Source organism: Aethalodelphis obliquidens, unplaced genomic scaffold (genome assembly GCF_003676395.1).
Source record: "Aethalodelphis obliquidens isolate GAN/ISIS:26980383/991018 unplaced genomic scaffold, ASM367639v1 scaffold26, whole genome shotgun sequence".
Lineage (NCBI taxonomy): Eukaryota > Metazoa > Chordata > Mammalia > Artiodactyla > Delphinidae > Aethalodelphis > Aethalodelphis obliquidens.
In genome coordinates this window covers 14228577-14245194 of record NW_020837970.1, presented here as the reverse complement: position 1 = coordinate 14245194, position 16618 = coordinate 14228577, and the positions used below count along the sequence as shown (strand labels likewise).

The window sequence follows — 16618 nt, the reverse complement described above, 5'->3', positions numbered from 1 at the left end:
CATTAGGACAGACATTGGACTAGAACTGTGGTCAATGCTGGCTGCACATTAGAATCATCTGAGTGCTTTAAAATTTTAATGCCTGGGCCCTACCTCCAGAAATACTGATTTAATTGGTCTGGAGTGGGTCCTGGGTACAGTGCCAGGCTAAGCCATATTGGAGCCTAAGGCAAAGGAAAAACATCAGTATATGTTTATTTAAAATATTGATGTTTTGTTCATCATGGATTTCTTTCATTAATTTTGATTTTTAACATATTGATTAACAATATTATTTATCTTTATTACTCAGGTGCTTTGGGTAAGTGCCTCACTTGCCTCACACTAATCCCAGCCCTGCCTGAGCATCTGTACTTTTTAAATCTCCTCACTCATGCCATTCTAATGGGCCGCCAGGACTGAGAGCTATTGACTAGTTTGATCTTGTCTTGCATCCTTTACTGAGCTGTCCAATGTGGTAGGCACTAGCTACATGGGGCTACTGAGAACTTGAAATGTTAGTAATCGAAATTGAGTTGTGCTGTAGCTTTTAAAGACTTAGTACATAAATGTAAAGTATCTTATTAATTTTTGTACGGATTACATGTTGAAGTGATAATATTTGTTTTCTTTTTGGGGAGCATCCTTTTCTTGACACTAATTTCTGAATCAATCAGGTTACGCTGCAGTCATTAAAAAAAACAAACAATTCTTAGTTTGTGTAACAAAAAAGTTGGTTCTTGCTCATACTCCATTTCCCACATGGGTCAGCATGGATCTCTGGTCCCAGGTACACTCAGGGCTGAAGGAGGCTCCATCTCAGTGTTCTTCCAGGATTTCCAAGGCAGGAAAAAGGCTATGGCGACTCATAGAGTGTCTCTTAAAGGCATAAAAAGGACGTATATCACTTCTGTTCATATTTTACTGGCCGAAACAAGTTACATGGCCACGCCTGACTTCAGGGACAGGGTGGAGGAAGTACAATTCTGTTATGTGCCTGGAAGGAGGAGAATCAGAACATTTTGAACAGCCTTAATGATTGCCACCATGGCAATCCCTTGGTCCGAGGAAGTGATTGCTGGTGGTTGTGGAGCTATTTAGGATCATGGCACACTGCCTATGTATGTGCGAAACCAGCCCTGCCACACTGTTGCAGGCAGTAAACATGACACTTTTCTCCATATGGCTTTCATTACAAGTTCATTTCATTAGGAAATCAGTGGGGGTATTTTGTAGCATTACAGAAATACCAGGAATGAGACCCACCGAGTTGGTTACAAACTCAGCAATGCGTCGTCCTTCCAATATTCAGCAAGGAAAAATAAACTCAAAGGGTGATCTCATTTCCCTCTTTTACCCCTAAGATTTTGGACAAGAAACGTCATGTGAAATTCTATGATGATAATGGGAAGAAAAACATAATGTTGAGAATAAGGACTTTGAAGATTCTTCTTTTGGTAGCAATGACACTGATGTATTGTTAACGTTGCTTCTTTATCTGGAAAGAGCCACCCACATTAAATTTGACCAAGAGTGGAAGCAGATGGCATAGGTAACACTGGAATTAGGGTAAGTGATCTTTTTTTAAGACTCAGAATAACCCAAAGAGGCAATAAAATTTTAGGGAAGTTAATTGTTAGACATAACTTTTTTTTCTTTTGTAAGGTGGAGATAGTCATGGGGGTTATGGAGAAGTTTGCGCTTCTTCAGCTGAATACACAAGAATTACCTAGGTGGAGTATTTTATTTGAAATGGATCCCAGAATTCTTGGACTGGATTGGTAATAATATTTTAGAAACATACACAGTTAGTGGGAAACAGTCCTTAGGGGGGAAAAGGTGCATAGGGAATACCCTGGTGTAAGAAAAAGAATCATATTTGACTTTACAGACAATTATGGATTAAGGCATTTCATAAAATGCCTGGCTGTGTGACCTGGGGAAAGTGCTTAAATTCTTTAAACATAAATTCCTCACTGAGATATGGTAGAAATAAATTCTTACAGGAGAGATATGAAGATGAAAGAGATAATAAAGTAATAGTGCTTAGCTCAGTGCCAGCATATAGTAGGTGTTTGGTAAATGTCTCTCCAACAAAAGGCAACGGAGAGAACAAGTGGAGAGTTCTGACAAGGGAGGGACCCCAGTGTCTGAAAAGATGAGAATCCATCTTAGGAAAAATAGAGCAAGGACATTGTTAGAGAATTTCCAAATTTTCCAAGTAGTCACATGTCTCCTTCTTCTTACCTCAGATTTTTATGATTCCATTTCTCCTCTCTTCTTGTACTTTTGTTTAATTTGCTCTTTTTCTTTCTATTTATCCCCTCCTTATTTTTATAGATTGTTCCAGTCTCTGGATTTTATCCTCTCTATTTTCTTCTGTTATCTTTTTCTTCTTCATATTGTTCCATCACTCCGTCACCCCCAATCTCTATTTCTCTTTCTCTTCCAGTTCATCTTTCATCCTTTATACGTTGTTTAGCACAGTTGACCTGGAGGCAGAGTCTATGAAATATGCCTGTCAGTTCTTCTGTGCCCCTCCGCCCTTTCTTCATTCTTCTCACCCTCAGTGGAATCCCTTCCTCTGCACCATCCACTGTTTCCCCTGTGCGGCGAGCCGCCTCCGACCAGCAGAATAACGAGTCGCCACACGCAAGATTCTTCTCGTATCACACTTTATTGGAGCACAGCTTGGTTAAAGAAAAGATGGAAGGAAGACACCGCAATCCTATAGCAGTCTGCTTATATAGGGATTAAGAACATGTGTCGCTCTGTGATTGGCTTTCGCCGATGGTGCGATTTGTGAGCCAGCATCGGATAGGTCGCTACTTTAAAACCTCATTAGTATACTTAGCGCAAGCGCAGTGGCCACAGGAAGGATGACTCAGCTTATTTCAGCTTCCTGCCGCGTAGCAGTTAGCTGACCGCGCCCTACACCCCTGGGCCTTAATAGCCTGTTTCCTGTACTAAAATTTGTTCTTAGAAATGAATCTGATCAACTAGAGCCACAAAGGTGTAAATAACTTGTAAAGTTTGGTGCTTTACTTTTCCCAGGAGTACTAGAACTTCAGTCAAGTACAAAGCCTTCAGCCAAAGAAATAAATCTCTAATAATAATCTTGGGCAATAGAAAGTTATAGAGCCCGTTTTCTTTTCAGCAGGAGACTTTCCCTGCCAAATATGCCCACTCACAGAGCTTGTTCTGCTTTGATATTTTAGAAGAAAATAAAATAAGTTGATTCAGATAAAGCTAGAGTTAGATTTAACCACCTTCTGGCACATGTAAGTCTAATTAATTTAGGGCTAAAAACTACAGTTGACCCTTGAACAACATGGGTTTGAATTGCATGGGTCTACTTATATGCAAATTTTTTCAACAGTAAATACTACACTACTACACATCCGTTGTTAGTTGAATCCTTGGATGCCGAACTGTGGATACAGAGGGCCAACTATAGCGTTACACTTGAATTTTCGATTATGTGGAGGGTCAGTGCCCCTAACTCTGGCATTGTTCAAGGATCAACTGTATTTAATTCCAAAAAGATTGTGTTGAGCAGATGTAATAATTACTTTCAGATAGATCAGTTCAATCTGTCCTTTTCATTCTTTCTATATTGTATAAATTTTAATGTAATTTGCAAGGGAATATGAGCTTCATTTTATGTGTTTGCAGTCAGCATGAATCAGTCTAATCAAAAGGCATTATGCACCCTGACAGTGCCCTACAGTGTGGTGGGGATTGCCAAGTGTCAGCCAGGTCATCCTATTCACTGTTGGCCCTGTGCCTAAGGTCCATATGCTTTTCAAGGGCCTATAACAATATTTGAACCCTGAAAACTTCTATTTGTTTTCAAGTATGAAAAACAAAAATTAATAAATATGGAACTGAGTATCTACAAATCAAAACATTTGATCAATTGGTTATTGCTCAATTCTTTGTCATTATAAATTATATTTAATGTGAGAGGTGAATATATTTTAATATGTTTGATGTGATGTGGGAAGGGTGTTCCACAAGAGCACATAGAGTCACTCAGGTCTTAGAATAACCCTCTAAGAATTTCAGATTTGAAGATCTGAATCAAAGTGCAAAATCATGAAACTATTTCTCAGAGTAGTATGAATCTCTAGGCACAAAATGGAGGTTCTAGTTTAAGTAGGAGATATTACATCCCACTTTGCCCCCATCCAGCTACACTAAGGATGAAGAAGCTGGGTAGGGGCCATCAGTGTCACTGGAAATAGACCAAAAATGGGGGAAACTGTTTTTGTTTTTTTTTAAAATCAGAACTGCTCCTAGAAAGAAACTATGATATGTAGTAGAAGGATGCTATGGATTGAATTGTGTAACACCGCCCCCCAGCCCCGCACCAATTCAGATGTTTAAGCCCTAATCCCCCATGTGAATGTATTGGAAACAGGGACTTTAAGGGAACGGTTATGGTTAATGAGGTCATAAGGGTGGAGCCCTGTTCAGTTAGAACTTGTGTCCTTCTAGAAGAGGTTGCAGAGACATCAGAGATTGCTCTTTTCCCGCCGTGTTAGGACACAGCAAAAATGCAGTTATTGTGCAAGTCAGGAACAGTCCTCCCCGGGAACTGAATTGATCGGCAACTTCACCTTGGATTACCCCAGAACTGTGAGAAATACATTTCTGTAAGCCATCTTGTATCTGGTGCTTTGTTACGGCAGCCCAAACAGACTAAGAGGATATTTATTAGTAAGCAGCTTTGGGTGGGGTCAGAAAGCTCAGGACATGCTTCAAGATTAAGAGATGGTCCCCCAAATGACTCCTAAGTCTGGTGAGCTACAGGGTTTTTGCTTTACTAAGTTGGGTGTACAAGTTTGGGGTCAGAGATCAACTTCCCAGGACCAATTGCCACCCCCTGCCCTTCCCCAAGCAGCACTCAACCTTCCTCTAAATACATGTCAAACCAATGTTTAAAGAATATCTGTTTGAAGGTGCATCAAATTATTAGCTGCCTAGATCACCCACAGGCCTGTATTTGGTCCAGCCTTGGCCAGCTGTCACCCTTCATACCTCAATATCATAGCCGATGCCATGGGCCTTACACATCTGGAGAAAAACATAGTGGAAAATCAGAGAGAGATTGTCGTGCCTCAGCTTGGTGCTCATCACCGCATAGCGACTGGTTGCCTGGAAAAAAATCACAACTGAATGTCAGACTCTTTACTAAATATTTAAATAAACTTTTAATTTTAGAATAATTGTGGATTAAGAGAAAGGTTGCAAAGATAATACAGAGAGTTCCTGTATAGCCCACACCCAGTTCCCCTACTGTTAACATCGTACACTGATGTGGTACCTTCGTCACAACTAAGGAACCAAATTGCCACATTACTTTTAAGTGCATACTTTATTTGGATTTCATTAGTTTTCCCCTAATTTCCATTTTCTGTTCCAGGATCCCCTCCAGGACAGCACATTATATTTAGTTGTCATGTCTCCTTAGGTTCTTCTGGGCTGTGACAGTTTCTCAGTCTCGCCTGACAGTTTTGAGGAGTACTGATCAAGTGTTTTGTAGAATGTCCCTCAATTTGGGTTTGTCCGATGTTTTTCTCATGATTAGATGGGGGTTGTTGGTTTTGGAGAGAAGGACTACATGGGTAAACTGCCACTTTCATCACCTCATATCAAGGATACATATATCAACATGATTTATCACTGTTGATGCCGACCTTGGTCACCTGGCTAAGGTAGTTTTCATCAGGTTTCTTGCTGTAAAGATACCCTCCCCCTTTTCGCTCTTCGGCAGCAAATCACTAAGTGCACTCCACCTCCTTGAAGGGACCAGTGTTAGAATTTTAGTTCCACCTGCTTTCTTTGTTTGGGAAATTGCTATTCTATATCTTGCTTGCCTATCAATGAGAGCTATCCCAAAGAGACTGGTTACAGTAGGTCCAAAGTATTTCAACTATAATATCTCCTAAAATATTTAAAATTTAATATGTGCAAAAGAAAGTATTGAATCCCGATAGTTTTGTAGCATGTCCTTTGTGAAATAAGATATTTGCCTTTGACAATTATCTCTGTTTGTCCTTGGGTAAATGGAAATTTGGAGAACTGCACATAGAGCCATGGCCAACCTTAGGGCATAGAAAATGGCAATGCCTGGACCAGATTTTGAACTTTGGAGACCCTCAGGTGCTGGGCAACCAGGTGCCTGATCGCATGCAGTGACTTGAAATAGGAGAAGGAAAAGGAGGTGCTGCTGGTTCACAGCTGGCTACAAGGATCCTAATGACCTGACACACTGTCTTTTGTGAAACCCCAGGCTCTCTCTCTGTCTCTGAGCTAATGCAAGGCAACTGGGGCCAACTGAGTGAGTGCCCAGTGGAGAATGAACATCATTTCCCCACCTGCATCTCACACACACACACACACACACACACACACTCAGATTTCATGTCCACCTTTTGTGACATATGTCCCCCACATATGGTGTCTTTTCCTTCCACATTTACGTAAAGTAGTGTATCTGATGGTTGCGTTATCAGTAGTAGTAATTAAGCCCATTCTTTCCACACATAAGCAGGATCCACATCTACAAAAATGTTAGGCTCCCCCAGGCTAGTGCATCGAGTTGTGCATCTCCATTGGTATTGTCCCACTTGGAGCCATTGGGAATTCTGTTTTTACAAAAGAAAATCGATTTGACCCTCTATGCCTCACAACTGTACTTTGTTATCACCCTGACCTATCATGAGTTGTTCCCCTGTCTGGCTCCCTTACACGACTGGGAGTTTTCTGAGGGCAGGCACTGTTTGGTTTCCGAATCCCCAGGCTGGACATGATGCTAGCATTCAGTGTTTCTTGAATGAAAGAAAGAATGGATACATGAAATAGGGTAAGTGGATTGCACTTCTCTCTGACTTAAGAGACACTTCAAAGGATGTAATTCAGGGGACTTGCAGTCACTGAGCACTTTGGGGCAGAAGAAGAGATTGATTCACAAAACAGAGGACAGTTACACCATCCCTAGAGAATGACAGCTCAAGACAGTCATCCCAGGTCTTGCCCCTAGAGGACATCTTTTGGAGGACAACGTAGCTCTGGTAGACCTGACAGGGATTATTGGTGGGGTAACAAGAACTGGTTAAGTGAAATTCTGGCTCAGCTATGAGGTCAGGCTGGAGGAACGTGACCACCAGGCCTGCTTGCCCTGCCATGTCAGGCTGTGCCATGCTCCTGCCTTCACAACGGAGGCCCAGAAGCCTGAGCTTTTGTGTATAGAAGTGAACTGTAAATACTCTGGAATTCCATTGTAGTTACTGAGCATGTAATTGCGTGGTAATTACCATGAATTCACAAGATAATTCCAAGGTTATTTTTGTCTTCTAAACTTGTCTTATGCTGCTATAGTATATAAACTAGCAAACCCAAGATCAGGACCCAGTTAGCGAGGGAGAGAGGTAGGCAGGCATCTGGTAGCAGGATCCAGCTCAGGGCTGTGAATCTTGACGCCAAAGCAAGGCAGAAGAGCTCACTGTCCAGTATTACTGGACAGCAAGTAAGGACAGGCTATCCTGAGGTTTCTTTTGCTCTACAGAGACAGACTGCAATTCCCCCTCCTCCCAGTCCTGGGCTTGTGATTCATAAGGAATCGGAAAGAAAAGCCAGGATATTTGGTGGATGTCTCCAAGCGACATCATCTTTTCCATGACCATCACCGTCCAAGTCCAGACCATTATGGCCTGGAGGGGAGCTTCTTCTTTCTACTAGGGAGGTGGGGATGCAAGCAGAATTCTATAGTGGAAAGGTTATACAGAGTCAGAATCACTGAAGTTCAAAACCTGACTAGGCCACTTAGTATATGTGTGATCTTGAATATGTCATTTAACTTCCCTGACTTTTGATGATTCAATAAGCACCTAGCACCTGATACACAGTAGCTACTATTGTTGTTGCTGTTTCTTTGAAAACATCGCAGGGCCTGGAGCATTGTAGACCTACACCACATGTAATTTTCCAGGCTATTCCTGCCCCCACTGGTACCTGGGATTCTGAGCATTAGTACCACATTGAGCATTTCCCAAACTCAGGTTGGTCAATGCTCAGAAATCTTCAGTGTCTCCTCTTTGCCTTCAAAATGAAATCCGGACACCTGGCTTGGCTGGAAGACTCTCCCAAACGTTCTCAGTGGACTGCTCCAACCACTTCTCCCACTTCCTTCTTCCCAGATTCTCTGTCCCAGCCCAACTGGTTCATAACAGACCACGGGCTCTCTTCGGCTGCTGTCCTTTCTGCTAGGGGAGGTCTCCCTCTCCTTGCCATGGTGACTGCCTTAGTCTTTAAGGCCAGACCAAGTTCTACGTTCTTAGTAAAGCATCCTCTGTCCCCGCCTGTCCACAGTTGTTTCTCCTAAGAACTCCAGCAGCAGGTTAAGGGACTGTCACCTAAATGACACTTAAATGAGACCTTGTGCTTTTTCCTTGTGTATGTGCTATCTATTTTATATTTCTTTTCAACTCCTCGAGGACAGGAACTTTGTCAAATGTCTCTGTATCCTGGATGCTTGGTGAAATTGCTGGCTTATCTTAAGTGCTTAATAAATGTGTTATAATAATGCAAATAAAGATGAACATATACAATACACCTACTTTTTTTTTTTTTTTTAAAGACTTAACCAACTCTGCAGTTCCTACAGCAAAAAACTGTCAATGATCTAGTGTTGTCTTTTATCCCGCCTGATAGCACAGGTGACAGTATTGTCTCGAGGATTAGATGAATTTGTAAAGACCTTGGAACAGTGTCTGGCACAGAATAAGCACTCAAAAACAAGTTAGCTCTTATTAGCATTTGTTAAACTAAATAGTTTCACAAATAAGATAAATTATTTGAAAAACAAGACAAAACAACAACCAACCAGTAAGTCTTTTCATCAGAAAGGGACTTGAATCAGAAAACCTGGACTTTGCTACTTACTTAACTTTATGACCTTGGGCAGTTCACTTACCTTTGAATAGCCTTACTTTCCTGATCTGTAAAATAGGTATGATAATCCATGTCTTATCTACTTCTTGGGGATCAAATAAGCTCATGTCTATTTAAAGTATAAAGCATTATACAAATGGAAAACATCATTTTTAAAAGGCTGACTTGTGTAATTGACTCTCTTCTGATGCTGTGAAATCCATTTAGGTTTACCAAAAAAGTCATAACCTAAAGAATTTTATAGCATCGGAAGACTCCTCCACAACCATCTGACCCATTCAGTGCTCACTGAGTCCTGGCCTAGCTCAGAGCAGATTAGGAGCCAGTGGATAATAGTAATATGCCTGCAAATAACCTCATCACACAGGGAGATGAAGCCTCCTTTGGAAGAAGAGCTTTTTCCATGGCCTCAACCAGAGACTTCTTCAGGGATGAGCTGAAGCTGTACTCTGGGGTTGGGTCACTGACTTTCAGCCAGCACAAGGCAGGTTGGGTAGCACAATGCTGAGACACAAGCTTTAAAGTCTGACAGGCCTGGGCTTAATTCTGGCTTCCATACTTGATTGTTGAGTGACCTTCCACAAGTTGCTTAACATTTCTTAACTTCAGTCTTCTTACCTAAAAATGAGCATAATAACAGCACCTGCCCCATATATTAGGTTGTATAAAGATTCATGTAAAGCACTTAGTTAAAGTACCTGGTGAGGAGTAAAGGCTCAGTACATTTTGGATGTTATTATATGCATTATAGCTATATGCTGGCCTATCTGGGTCCTTTGAAAAACTTGGAGCTCTTTGCTACTCATCCTTATATCCTCTGCGTTTAGTAGAATGCCTGGCACAAAGAGGTGAACTTACTTCTAGTTGATTCTGGCTGAAAGTATTAACTGATAACTAAGGTGATGGCTGACGAGGACTTAGCATGGGACCTTTCACAACAATATTACTCCTTTCTAAAAGATTCTGCAAGAAAAAGACCATTCAATGGAAGGCTGTGGAACAGAGGGATGGGCCCTTCCTATGTCCCCTTACAGGAAAGATTCCGTGTCCCCAGTACCCCACTGTACATGACACTGCCTGGGCCAGGCTTGATACAGAGCCCTACTCTACAGGCCCCATAAAATCAAATGCCTTAGGAGACCCTGGGGGTCACTTAGGTCTCCCTTATTTTATAAACAAGGAAACTGAGGCCAGAGAGAGGATCAGAATTCATGACCCCTGACTTAGAACAGTGTTGTCCTCTCCAAATTCCCACTGGCCACATTTGGAATGTGTGGGAATTTCAGAGGTTAGCCTTTTCTAGTAAAACAAGGGGGAAGAAATAGAAGGCAAAATATTATTGGTAGAAGTCTAGTTTTATTAAACTACCTTTCTAAATCACAATCTAACAAGAATGCTTCAAGCCAAATAAAGAAAGCTCGAAATACTCCTTTTCACTGGAGAATATAATTTTGCTTCAGCCACAATTTAAATTGATTTAGTTCTGAGCACCAGCATTTGAAGTGTGGAGCATATTCTGTTTTCGCCATGATACTTGTTTTGACAGTGATGCATTTCAGTTGACATAGTTGAAATCCTTATGTAATAAATCTCTGCCTGAAAATTAATCATGTTTATAATATTCTGAGAATTAATAACACCCATTGCTCAAATCATTAACTTAAAAAAGGAGCTTCCAAAATCTGTTCTCGGCAGTAAGGGACCACAGATAAATGAACGTTTGATAAAATAATCCAAGTAGCAGTTTAACAAGCGTAAACTTGAATGTGGTTGCAATAACACAGAACTATTGTTTAAGGGTTGGCAGAGGCTGATGAGGTTCTTATTTCAGTTACGAAGCAGGCATCCACATGCATAATGAACTGCTCTCTGAATTATTAATGTGTTGCTTATTTAGCCTCATCTGTCTAGAAGATAACGTATCCTAACTCTAATGAGTGATTGGTTTTGTACATAATTACAGTAGCAGCAGTAGTGGGGAAATGCCTGCCTTCAAAGAAGGGGTTCTAAAAATAAAGTCATCACATAAACTCTGTTGTTGCATTCTATCAAAATCAAACCCGAAGCATTTGAGAATTCATAATAAATTACAGGAGACAGAATCATTATGAACATCATAATTTAACACAAAAGGTTTTACTTAATCATTCATTACAGATCATGTGCTGTTAATATGCTTATAAATGACTGGGGTTGTTTTAAGATGTTTGCAGAGATGGTCCCTTTTGGCCACTCACCAACTGTGGTATGGAGGGTCCACCAAGAGAGAGGAAGAGTAAAAAACGGACAGAAAAGGGTAGCAATTTACGTCCAGTCTGACAGAACGTTAATTAAAAGTTAAAAAGCCGTTAGGTGATTCCTTTTCATTTTTAAAACATGTACATCTGGGACTCATCTGATCTTGTTTCCACCTTCAAGGGGTTATTTGTGGAGGACACTGGATCAGAAGCCCATGCACCTGGTCTAACCCGGTCTAAATGAGAGTGGTTTGCCACCTGTTTCTAATAAGGGGACAATGGCTCTTCTTAGAGTTCAGAAAAGTTTTTGCTTTTCCCCTGCACAGCGTATTATCTAAAGGAATAGGCCCAAACTGGAAACCTTTTATAGGCATTTGTTCTGAATGTGCCCTCATTATCACTGTAGTCGTATCTGTGTATTTCCTTTTTCTTGTCTTCAAAGGGGGCTGTCAACTGACTGTAAACCTGATGGCATCACAGTCTGTTCACACTTGTTCAGGAGCTTCAGTTTGGTTGTAAATTGTACTGTGTGTGCATGCGTGCATGCGTGATTCTTTTAAAACTTACCTGTCACACGTGCACATATGCATAGGAACACGTGTGTGCACACACATGTACAGTGGCACCAGGGTTAGAACCTCCATGTATCTTTCTAAAACCAAAAGCACTTTCAATTTATTCCTGCATCAGAAAACCTGAATAGCTCTTCTTCAGTGACTGTAGAGACATTTGAATTATTGAAGATCATAATGTGTCCCTCTTGTGTGTGGGCAATTCCTAAAAGTGTTTAAGACTTTTGATCACAGGAGAATTCCTGTATGTCACCTGTAGCTAGGATTGAAATCTATAGGCAAGATGGGGAAGATGGGAGAGTGCTTCTAATTCAAAGTACAACTTCTGCTTACAGCCTTCTGAAGCAACATACTTAAATGCAGCAAATTGTCTTTGGAAGTCTTGCGTTGAATATTAACTCAGCTTCCAGCTTCCTTTTGGAAATGGCATGGAGATAGGTTCACTAAGCCAGAAGGTGTCAAGTTCTACTGCTGTCCCTCCCTCTGGCACTGAACTTAGGGTCTTGTAGGCCCCTTTGGAGAGGACAGAGGCCGCAGGTGGGACCAAACCTGGGAAATTCCTAGCAAGGTCCTGGGACCTAATTAAAAGAGGTCTGTTTCTCACTCCTAGTCCAACTCTGCTTCTCTTCTTAATAAGTAAAGAGATCTAAGGTATTCCCATGAGCAATGGTACCTCATAGGACAAGTGGATTGAGCAGGAGAAGGAGGCTGTCGCCTGAGTCCCCCAAGACATCTGGCACCCTCTCCAGGCTACCCTTCCAAGTGTACACCGAGTTCCTGCCAAGGAAGGTGATGTGGGGATCCTGGGCAGAGTCAAACAAGTGTTCTTTAAATCCAAAGGTGTCTCTTGGACCCAAAGAGACTCAACAGAGAGGCAGGAGATACTGCTCTGAAAAGATATCTCTAGGGCACTGGAGTGGGGGTCCTATTAACCACTGGCATTCCTCTTTTATCTGCTTGACATATTTGGACCTCAAGTAGAGCTTCATTTGCAAAAAGGGCACGAAGCCCACTATTGTAAGAGAAGGCACAAGAGAGCCTCTGGCATTGTCAGAGCAGCTGTGGCTTGAGCCCCAATCTGCTGTCATATCCCACCTACAGGAAGGGCCATCTGGTCCTCTTGAACTTTGCTCTCCTTCCCCAGGAACAACCTAGCCCACTGTCCCCACGGAGGTTTGCCCTTTGTTATCCGGGGTCCTGAGGTTGGTAAACCTGAACCAGTCCCAGGACTACTGCCTCCAGCCCCCTAGAGATGGCCTAGTGATGAGAATGGGGGATTGGGCCACAGATCACAAGGGGCCTCATTAACCAAGCTGAGAAGTTGGGATTTTCCTGAAGATGACAGGAGTCATTTCAAAATCATAAGTAGGGGAGCAGCATGCTCAGATCCACTTTTCACTTTAACCACCTTGACAGGAGGCAGAGAGTCTTAATGAGAAGCTATTGTAACACTAGTGTGAGACCATGGAAGCTGAAGTGAAGGCAGTATCTTTGACGGGGGAAGGAGGGGTCAGAGTCGAGGCATTTTAGCAGCTAGCGTCAACATGAGCTGGTTGCTGACTGGATGTGGGGATATAGGGTGAGTGATGAGCTTCTGGCCTGACCCGCCAAGAGGAAGTATAGGGGAGGAGAGACGGTGAGTGCAGTTTTGGGTAGTTTGACCCTTGAGGACTCTTGAGACATTCTGTTGAATATTGACTCTAGGAGTCTGAGGCTCAAAAAAGAGACTGGGGCTAGAAAAATACAGGTTTTGTTGGAAGCTTCTGGTCATTGAAGCAGTGGGTATAGATGTACTTGCCCCGGGAAGTGAGCTGAGAAGAGAATGGAGGGGAACACACAAACATCCAGCCCTGGAAAGCCCCATGTACTTTCGTCCTTCCACATAGTGCTTGCCCTTTCTGGACGCCGCCTCCCCTTTCCTACATTCATGTACCAGACGCCCATTTTGGTAGGTTCAAAGACTTGCCTGAGATTCTTTCTTCTCTCTGGACCCATAGAGCCTGGCACACAACTAGAGCTCAGTAAATGGCGGGTGAGTATTGCCGACACTGAGGAGAATCAGGAAGCATCGGTCACTTACTGGCATTGCCGCAGCATTTAGGTGGCTCATTTTCTCGTCTTCCTTGGGAACAAAGCGGGGCACTTCAAGGGTGCTCAAACTGCAATCCAGGTGGCCATTGGTCAAGTATAAGGTGAGCTGAGTCAGGGCCAGCTGGTCACTGTATGAGAGGTTGAGGCCTGTTGCCCATACCTGAGTAGAACAGGAGCCGGAGAAGTGAGGGTGTGATCAGTCACCAGGAGAGAAGGCCCCCACCACCTCTGGCCACCCCAAACCACACCAGACCCAACTACGACAGTGAACACGTGACTTAACGGAGTAGATGTTTTTGCTTCTGTTTCTCCTTTGTTCAACTGAGGGATAGAGTCTCCAGTCTGATTCTCATCAGAAGATTTAAGGTTCTGGAGGTTACACAATTGGAAATACCTGTCCAAGATAATCTGATGGAGAGGCCCGGTTCCGAAAGGCTCATGTGCACTTTGATTTTTCTGCCTGTGGTTTGTCACTTCTAAAGTAGCCAGTGCAATGCTTACTACTGAGAAGTGAAGCTGGATGGGAACTCCAGAGGATGGGGAGTTCAAGCAGAGCAGACAGAGGGGGAAATATTAGAAAAAGGCAGTTTGCCCTGAGTGCGTAAATATTAGGAAAGGGCAGTTTGCCCTGGCTTCAGAAAAAGCAGTGCTGGCTTCTCTGGGAATCTCAACATGATTCTTAAGGGAAACTTAGGGTTGGCCTACAAGCCTTAGCTCTACCACTATTTTTACCTTAAGGGTGCAGGAAAGTCACTTCACCCACCCTACAATGTCACAGTACCCTCAACAGGGAAACGAAGATAGCATCCACCCTAGCTGAATCCCAGGGTCATTAGAAGGATACTATAATGCAGTAGAAATTAAAATGCTTTGATAAACAGATATATATAAGCAATAAGTTACTCTAAGCTACTAGATAATTGAGTAATGTCCATTAACACCTTTGACAGATACTTAACTGAGCATCTACTATGTGCTAAACTGCTGATGGCAAAGTGGGTCATATGGTACCTTCTCTCCTCTCCTGTGGCAGACCGTCCTTAATTTCTCTTGTCACCTCTCACCCCTACACTGAATCCAGAAGCACCCCCAGAATCCTCCTGAGTTCAGTGCTCAAGGCATATTATTGTGCTAGTTATCCGAGTGTAAAAGGTAAAGAGACACATCAAGAATGGGAAGACAGATAGAATCATACTCAATTGATTACAACACAATGAATACTTGATATGATAAAGGGATGGAACAAAGTAGTACCAAAGCAGAAAGAACAGACAGGCTGAGTTCGTCTAGTTTGAACTCAGGGCTGCATCACGGAGAAGGTGACATCTGAGCTTTGACAAGCAACACAAACATGACCAGTTCCCATGTATCAAATACCTACAGTGTGCCAGGTGCTTCACAAACATCTCAGATCTTTATAATAACCTTAAAAATAACAGCTCCATGTCACTGATAAAGAAACAGAGGTTCAGAGAGGTACCCATGTCCACACAGCTAGGAAGTGGTGGTGCTGAGTTCTGAACCCAGTTCTGCTTGGCTCCAAGTCCACCCTCTGCCCTTTCCCTGCTGGTGGAGATGGCTTTAATCCTGGCCCAGCCAATCCTTACCCAGGACTAGTTTCCCACTCACACTAAAAGCTAAAGCTGCAGAGGATCAAAACGTGTTCTTGTTTAATATATCCATGCCATGGAAATGTCTTGTGGAGAAAACATGAAGTATTGTGTTTCTGGAGTATGCTGTAATTAGCAGTAATGCGTTTTCACTGTAGGAAGTTGGAAACGAACACATTTTCATGAAGACTTGATTAAACAGTTTTTCCCCTTAGAAGGCCTACATGTGCCCCCCCCCACCAACTCGGTGTGTTAAAATACAGAATACATCTGCCCTAGAGTGGACTCCTCTCAAACAAATCTAGCAGTGAGTGACTTGAGTAAGCATGGAATGTAAATGGCATCATTATAAGGATATTAAGAGGTCAGGCTGTCAAGGGCCCTTGCTAAACTGATGCTAATTTCAGGAGTCATATTCGCACAGTAATGCCCTTTTATAATAGCAAATAAATCACATTTGCAACAATTGTTAAAAACTAACTGCCAGGGATCTGTTGCAGTTGTAAATATTCTATTTGTCAACTTAAATATTTCCTGCTATATTGCATAAAATGCAAATCAGATGGGGACATCTACTTTTCCTTAATACAAGAAAGTGAACTTGCTGTTCTTACATGTCTGGCATTTTTTTCCAGAGCTTCTGTTTTGATGTTTCAGTGTCCTTGATCAAAGAGAAATGCATATAACAAACATTATTAATATTATGTTAATAATATTAATGTTTTGGTGATGAGGATTTTAGTGGGAAGGCAACCAAGGAGTCAAGAGAGCCTGAATCTGGCCCTCGCAAAGAGTGCAAACTTTAACGGTTATTTAAAGCTCTCTCAATCTCAGTATCCTTAAGTGTAAAAGGCACAAATGATAACACTACCACAATGGGTTTTGGAAACAAAATAGAATAAATGCGCATAAAGTTCCCTTGCATATTATAAAGTTCAATACAGATGTTATTGATGATTACTAAACATTTCCTTTAAGAGGGGTAGAATCTTAGGAGACTCATTTTCAGTTGCCTATGTAGTTATTAGATTGCTTCATTTAATAGCTGTTTTCCCCATTCATAATCATTGTGTTCAACCTCACAACTCAATCCAGTACGTGGTTAGGTTTGAACAAAGTTGGTATTACTGTATCTCAATTTGACCGATGAGGATACTGAGATCAAAAAGTG

At 42.1% G+C, this 16618-nt stretch overlaps 1 protein-coding gene and 1 long non-coding RNA gene across 4 annotated transcripts in view; one reads left to right on the top strand and one right to left on the bottom strand.

Moving 5' to 3' along the window:
* The window catches only part of IQCH (IQ motif containing H), a 210924-nt gene that overhangs the window by 11787 nt on the left and 182519 nt on the right, over positions 1-16618 (bottom strand). For 2 of the 3 annotated variants that reach the window (XM_027123406.1, XM_027123408.1), the window contains 3 exons: positions 13827-13997; positions 9201-9206; positions 5023-5139 (listed from right to left, as the gene is read on the bottom strand). The exons of the other annotated variant lie outside the window; for it this stretch is intronic. In XM_027123406.1, the coding sequence (XP_026979207.1) occupies positions 5023-5139; positions 9201-9206; positions 13827-13997 (294 nt within the window). The remainder of the gene's footprint in view (positions 1-5022; positions 5140-9200; positions 9207-13826; positions 13998-16618) is intronic. 3 annotated transcript variants of the gene reach the window in all.
* LOC113629169 (uncharacterized) overlaps positions 1-16618 on the top strand; it is a 191166-nt gene that overhangs the window by 29073 nt on the left and 145475 nt on the right. The gene's annotated exons all lie outside the window — the stretch shown is intronic.